We start from the raw sequence: 7,481 nt of genomic DNA on the forward strand, positions 1-7,481 counted from the left end.
AGGTCGATTGAGTCCCAAATAACCACGTTTTCTAAATCTCTTCCTCTTTCACAAAGCTTTATCAAGTGTTGTTTTCCACCTGTCGCATCTTGAATTTCGTCATAAATTAGGGTCCCCTTCAAGATAACTAAAAAACCTGTCGCGAATTATGCATAACGGTGTTTTTTCAGATGATAAAGCTTTTCCTCGAAATTTCCGATTGGCGGCATTTCTGGCGGCGATTCGGGGCAGGAATTGACGGATGGGCACGAGCCTTGGATCATCAGAGGGCACAGTCCAACCTTGAGAGTAAAAATAAGGGTCTAGAGGCCGCTAGAAACCGTACCTTGCAGACATATCGGATATTGCTCTGATCGAATCCTCCTGGCACTCCGGAAAACTGTTCAACCCGTTGAAAAAAATACGGAAAAATGTTTTTTTTCTCGTGAATAAGTGCCTGAGATTAGTGTTAATTCAAACCGAGAGAAAACAAAAATAAACCTTTTACAACTAAAAAGTGTGATCCGCGATTACACTCGATCAAAAACAAAAACAGAATTAAAATAATAAAAACGGAAAAATCGAGTTCCTGCTTTTACGAAAATAAGCAGAAATCGAAACCAATGACGACTGTGTTTTTTTTATTTTTCAAACGGGGGTCCCTTAAACTGCCGAAACGAAATTCTAGAAACGCCTTGAGTAACCATCGGGCTGTGGCGGGCGACGTCGATTTTCTTGTCCGCGCAGGTATTGTACATCATCTTGTAAATCGGACCATAGCGGCTCTGAAAGAGTTTACAAGGGGTTATATAAAAATGAACAATCGAAATTGCTCTAATATATAACGAGCTGTAATCTTCAAAGCACTTTTATCATCTTTTTTTATCGAATCATTATGTCAAAGAAAAGTAGAAATTAGACGATTTGAGGCTATTTCCAGCTTTGATATCAAAATTAGCCGTTATTTTTAAACAGGAACTAAATCAGAAAATCTGAGTCAGGTATTCAAAGAGTTAAAACAAAAAGCCGCGCAGCGGCTTTCTCATAAACGAAGCCGCGGAGCGGCTTTGCTGAATAACCTCTCCACTCAATTTTCTTATCCTCGCGAAGGCGCTTCGCGGCTTTGTTTATGAAAAAGCCGCTACGCGGCTTTTCGTTTAAGCTCTTTCAAACCCTGACTCAGGTTTTCTCCACAGGTAACTGAAGCAACATTTGGGTCACTTATATTTCAAAGCAGAAATATTTGAAACATCTTAATTCTGCAGAAAAAAAGTGTTTCTATAGCAAATTGGCGAGTAATGCAAGTTGCAGGTGATGATGTAAGAAAAGAATGTCTTTGGCTTGGAGAATGGCCGTCTAAGCGTTGCAATTTAATCCGGGTTGCGAAAGTACCTGAGCGATGCAGTGTGTCACGCGGTAAGCCATTCCAGGTGGGAGCGGCGGGATGCGAACTGTGTGAGACACGCGGCGACCGGCGTCGGGGTGCAGCTCGATTGCTAAAGAAGTAAATATTTTTTGATATTCCCAATTCTTCGGATGCTTCTTCGATTCCTTTGAAATAGAAATCCCCAAGGAATAATTCAAGAAAATATTTGTGGTTCTTTTTGAGTCGGTTACCAAACTTGGCTCGGCAACCTGTGTAGAAAACCTGACTCAGGGTCGAGAATAAACTCAGGCAATCAGAATAGAAACCTGAGTCAGGATCTTGAAGAATTTCAACTGAAAGCTCTTTCAATATCCTGACTCAGGTTTCTTGATTGATTGTTTTGGTTCTTTCAGAACCCTGAGTCAGGTTTTCTACACAACTTACCGAGCCAGGTCCCTAGGGTTTGTTTTTCTAACGCCCTTTTCTCCTAAAAATCCCACTATCACTCCATTATCATCACTTTCCGCCCCTCAGAATTTCGGAAAAGATACGTAATTTCCCTAAAGAAGACTTCCCCCTATCACTCAATTTCCCTGTTGCTACCAAAACAGCTCCCAGCCACGTTTAGCATCTGACTCGATGCCTTTCGTTTTCCCTGTTGTTGGACGCTTTATCGCGCGTTTTTGTGGTGCCGGTTTTGACCGCTTGCTGAAATTGCTTGAATTGCGGTTTTTTGATTCTGACCAAAGAAATTTAATGATTTCGAAATGATGGACAAATTGAATCATGTTTTTGCTTTTAGAAATTATCGCTTCTATGACACAAGCGACAGCAAAAACAGTTCATATGAACCGTTCATCTGAGCTCGGCAATCTGTGTAGAAAACCTGAGTCAGGGTCCGAAAAGGCGGCTTTTGATAGTTTTAGTGGCAAAGCCGCTTCGCGGCTTCGTTTTTTGAAAAGCCGCTCTGCAGCTTTTTCAGAACCCTGACTCAGGTTTTCAACACAGGTTCCTGAGTCAAGAAATCAACCTTAATCAACAAGGATCCTCACGTTTTAGGACCCTAAAAATCGCTAGAAAGCAATTCGAAAACAAGTTGAGGTCAGCTTAATTAAATGCAAATGCTCTGTAATCAGCACGTGCTTTGCGTCGCCCGGAATCCATTCAAATGCTCATTTGCCGAATGTTCTTGCATCAAACTAGTGTCCGATTTCAGATTCAATTTTTAACAAAATTCGGAAAAATGGACCCAAAAGTTTTTTTTGGCCGAACTTTTACTGTTGTAAAAATTTACCTTCGAGGCTTCTTTTTTTTGCTAACTGTATGTTCAATTTAAAGTTGCTTGAAAAATAGACAGAAAAAGAGAAAGCGCTACCATTATTTGATAAGCATTCGTAACCGCGTTTGGTTTACCCTGTCGAGTGGCTAGAAACTAAACATTCAAGTGTATGTTTTCTCCTTCGATTCCCGCGAACGAGCTCGAGAATCATAATATTAAGGGTGTCTCCAGCAAGAAAGTCGAAAGAGAACTAGAACGAACCTGGCTGTGGCGGCATTCGCGGATCGGGCGTGAACCCTAGCGACTTGAAATATTCATCTTTCATGGTTGACAGATTTTCGGAATAATCTTCATCGGCCGTCTGAAAATTCTGTTTTGAGAGAAATATGGATTGAATTTTTAATCCTCTTGCGGGTATTTTGAACTTTTAAAAACCACGTTTTCCCAGAAATATGGTCAATTACTGAATCTAATTAAAATTATTCACGTTAAAAAATAAGGGTCAGGAAAGCCCTTGAATTTGATGTTGAGATATGATAGAGTTGAGGTTAGGGTAAGGGTTAAGGATTTAATTTTGTGTGTGTTTTATTGATTTTTTTCTGATTTCTGATTGGTCAACTGGTCGAATGCGGACATCTGATTGTTTAAAAATTCGACAAATTCTGTAGTTTTTGGCCTCCCCATTTATCAGGCCTAAAAAAAGAATCAAACTAGAATTTTCGTTCGCAGCTGCTTTAGTAATTTCCTTTTTCGGGCGAAAGTTGTTAAGCGAAAATTTTCGCTGATCTTTTAGGAAATCCTCCGGATAATCAAATTTCGGCAAACTCGTTTTTCCCCGCTCAACCAATTATTCACATTCTTCTCCGTTCATATTTTTTTCGCAATAGAAAAAAATAAAAAAAAAATAGTTTTTTAGATAAAAATTGTCGAAAGTTTTTTCTTTCTAAAACACAATAAAAACCACCAAATGGTTTTTTCAGCGCCACAAAGAAATTTCCATCTCCTCAAAAACGTTGTCCCTTGTCAGATAAAATAAAAGCCAGATAAGAAGATGGTTTCTTTTGGTTGAGCAGAAGCTTTTTCGAATTGAGATGAAGCTATTCATGAGCATATAATATTTGGCGTTTGGCGAGCGTGGCCTGACAAATAAAAGGACAGCCAGGCGTTGTTTTGAGAAACGTGCGCCGAGTTGCACTTAGTGGCTTTTCAATGCGAATAAATTAGCCGCCAGTTTGGCAACTGAGTTGTTGAACTTGGGGGACAAAATGTTGCGTTTGAAATTCTAACAAGCTTTTTTCCGGGGGCGCTCGGTTAGATTACCAAAAATTTTTGGTATTTGAATACCAAAATTCGTATTTGAATACCAATTGGTAATCTAACCGAGCGTCTCCCCTCTTTTCGGACAGATTTACTCGAAACAGAATAATAATTGATGGATAAAGAAGGTTTAAAGGTAAACAAAAATAAAAGACGAACAAGGTTACACTTGAAAAGGTTTCAGGTTGAACAGGGGCAATATTTTCAAGATACTTTCTTAAATTGGGGAGGTGTCAGAGACCGACAAAAAAATTCCGAAAAATTTTCGACCAATCAGAAGCCTGGATCCGGGAGACAGGCTAATAAGCGGCTGATAAGCCGCCCACGCAAAATTTTTCGAAATTTTTTGTCGGTTCCTGACGCCACCCCTAAATTCATTATCAAAGTTCATGTCTTCCCCCCTGTTGTGCCTGCATTTTCTCTTACCAAGAAATCATTGTGCTCGATCCATAGTCCCGCATAATCGTTCCAGTTATCTTCTCTGAAAAACTCTTCGGCGGCGGCGAATTCATTAGACTCGATGTAGCGCGTATTCGAAAACTGAGCCGGAAGCAGCTTCGCGAAAGCAAGAATCAGCTTTAATCTGATCATGTTTTTCTCTGTTTGAGAAAAATTGGGATGAGGATTGATTTAACGTGGAGAAGCGCTGGGAAACGATTTGTTTAGAGAGAGATATCCGACGTGGGGAGGGTTGAGGTGGACTTTGAGGGCAGCAGGTTTACGGGAAGATATGTTAAAATGATGATTCATTGTAGTTTTCAAAAAGAATTAGTTTTTAAACGAGAATCTTTGACATTAATTCAGTAAGATAAAAAAGAGATGAATATAAAATAAAATTTGATGTTAAATTTTGATGACTTAATAACAGCTGAAAAAATTTCTAGCACCATAAATCTTTAAAGGAATTGGCAAAGCCAAATTTTAAAAATTTTGGACCTTTGATCATATACTTTTATTCCTGTGAATAAATGGATATAAATTTTTAGTGATAATCATCATATATGTATGTTCATTTCTGAAAAAAGAATCATAAAAAGTAAACTTTCACTGTTATTGAGATCTACCGAGTCAATGCTCATGCTCTCAAAATATCAACTCAAATCCTTGTCAAACTTGTTATTTTCAAAATGCCATTATAGAAGGATCCCGTTAATAAAAGATGTTTTTCGTGCTTTTGTTTCTTTTGAATATTCTAGCTGCTTTCCCACTCGAGAAAAAATCACAAATCGAAATCGAAGATGAAGAAAGGGCAAGCGAGTACATGTACGAACTCTACGACCAGCTGATCGTCGAGTTTGAGTACTTTGATTTTAGAACTGCGCCAAAACAGTTTATTCTTTGATCGAATAATAAAAAGAGTATTCAACAATAATATTGCTTTGTTCTTCAAAGAAGTGTATTTTGCAAGCGAGGCTTAATTGATTGCAAAATAGTCTTGGTGTCAAAAAGAGAGTTGATAACAACAAAACAAGGATAAAAATACAATGTTCAACAATTTTCAGAGCAGAATTGAACTCAATTAATATATTTGCTTTGCCTTTTTATGGTGCGAAAATCTGGACTTGGCAACCTGTGTAGAAAACCTGAGTCAGGGCCTGAGAGATGTCAAATGATAAGCAGCTACGCGGCAGTTATAAAAAATATTTCAGATCCTGACTCAGGTTTTCTACGTTGGTTTTTTTATTCTTTTATTTTCATGATCATTTTTGATGAATCTTACTAAGAATGGAGCAAATTCTCGTCTTATTGTAAAATAAGATTTTATCTTTGCTGGCCCCAGAATAACTTTCGACACTTGGAAGATTAAAAATTGAGAAAGAAACATGTGTCTGTCTCCAACTTCCCACTCATTTATTCATTTAACTACTTGTATATAAATCGTCCAAAGTGGCCTTCAAATCGACGAAAAGAAAAATAATATATTTTTTAAAATGAGACTCTGCTTCTTTGCTGGACTCTTTTTCGCTCTTTCAGAAGGTAAAAGAAGGGGGTATATTTATGAAGAAAGAAAAAAGATAAGACATTTTTTTCGATGCTCAGCCAAGTGTCAAAGAAAACTACTTATGTCTCTAAAGTGAACCGGTTCTCACCGCGATAAACAAATTGGCACCTTTGTTGTGACCACAAGTGCCAGTCCGCGGATACAGCTGGCTCAGATGCCATTACATAACACTTTTCTTCTAAGCGCTCGTAAAGAAAGAAAACAGGGAACGCCTGCTGCGGTAAACACTCGAGTAGGAACATACCGTAGTATTAGTTCAAACAAGCGTCATTTTTTTCAAGAAGATTATTTTATTTTTTTTTAGAAATTTAATTTGAAATCTCTAAAGAATTGAATTTTAATTTAAATAATATAATAAAAAATTATATAATATTATTAAAATTATTTATAATTATTTCTAAAATCATAAAATTATTTAATAAAAAAATTTTTTAATTGATGAATTGTTAAATTTAAAATATTTTTTTTTAATCTTTTAAAAATCTTATTAATTGAATTTATATTATATTCTTTAAAAAATTCTTTTTTAAATTTATAATTTTATTTTATTTTGTTAATGTTTTTTTTTTCGAATGTCAATTTGACTGAACTCTAATTTCGCGTCGAAAAACGTAAAACAAACCAACAAGTAGCAAATTGCTGCCAACTTCTATCAAGATAAATGCTCTCGTTACTTAGCTGAGAAAACCAGCAGCCGCGTACCAAAATTGCATAATCTTCGGTGTCAAAAAATGCCAAACCGGTGGTCGCGCCAACGAACACTTTAAATTGCCACTTGAGCTATTTTTTTATTTGAAACATTAAAATTGAAATAATTGGCCTAATTGGATAGAAGGCGCTTTCGCTTTCCGGTGCTTCGCGGATGAAACAGGTTTTTGAAAATCGTGTTAAACTCGAGATAATATAGTAATAACGCAGCAGGGTATATGAAAAACATGGAACAAGATGGTAAGTAGCAGGGTTCGGTAATTTGAGCTCACGCTAAAACTCAAGGAAACAAAGCTTGAGACTCACGTTTTTTAATTTGAGTTTTGAGAACTCAGAGATGAGAGCTCGCGACTCTGGCAATCCATGAGCCAATCAAGGAAGCGCTCGCTTAATTTGAGTTTTGAAAACTCAAAACTCTCAAATCTCCCAAAAACTCAAAACTCTCAAATCTTCTCAAAATGATTTCTCAAGTCACTTTGAGTTCTCAATTTGAGGAAATTTGAGCGTCTAGCCAAAATGAGTTTTAGCTTGAGCTCAAATTACCGAACCCTGGTAAGTAGGGAACAAAGGGCAGAACGGTTTCGAGTGAAAACTTGCTGGCGCAACATTATTTCGAAGGAAAGCTGAATTTGAGTTTTAACAGCATCAAAATGTTATGGCGTTAATACTTCTTGAGCACTTTGAATAAAACTAAAATTTAAGTCGAAAAAAAATCAAGAAAATCGGCAAAAACTTATGCTTTTTTCTAATTTTGATTTTAAGTTTTTAAAAATTATCTTTTTTTATAAGTTTCAAAATAGGTATTTTTTTCTGACTCAAAAAGCTCCAAT

At 36.8% G+C, this 7,481-nt stretch overlaps 1 protein-coding gene across 1 annotated transcript; it reads right to left on the bottom strand.

Moving 5' to 3' along the window:
* Window positions 1-620: 620 nt before the first annotated feature.
* On the bottom strand, window positions 621-4,558 carry LOC145705937 (uncharacterized). Its single transcript, XM_081783440.1, has 4 exons — window positions 4,368-4,558; window positions 2,886-2,985; window positions 1,372-1,475; window positions 621-764 (listed from the first exon to the last, which is right to left on the bottom strand). Exons 1-4 carry the CDS (start codon window positions 4,530-4,532, stop codon window positions 621-623), a joined length of 513 nt encoding a protein of 170 aa, XP_081639566.1. The 5' UTR covers window positions 4,533-4,558.
* Between the last annotated feature and the right edge of the window lie 2,923 nt (window positions 4,559-7,481).

This window comes from Oikopleura dioica, chromosome PAR (genome assembly GCF_907165135.1).
Source record: "Oikopleura dioica chromosome PAR, OKI2018_I68_1.0, whole genome shotgun sequence".
Classification (NCBI taxonomy): Eukaryota; Metazoa; Chordata; class Appendicularia; order Copelata; family Oikopleuridae; genus Oikopleura; species Oikopleura dioica.

Excerpts from the sequence above, each read along its gene's own strand:
- LOC145705937 (XM_081783440.1), bottom strand. The coding sequence starts at position 4,532 with ATGATCAGATTAAAGCTGATTCTTGCTTTCGCGAAGCTGCTTCCGGCT. Across the intron at positions 2,986-4,367 it reads TCGAGCACAATGATTTCTTG|ACGGCCGATGAAGATTATTC; the intron begins GTAAGAGAAAAT and ends CAGAATTTTCAG. Across the intron at positions 765-1,371 it reads TGACACACTGCATCGCTCAG|AGCCGCTATGGTCCGATTTA; the intron begins GTACTTTCGCAA and ends AAACTCTTTCAG.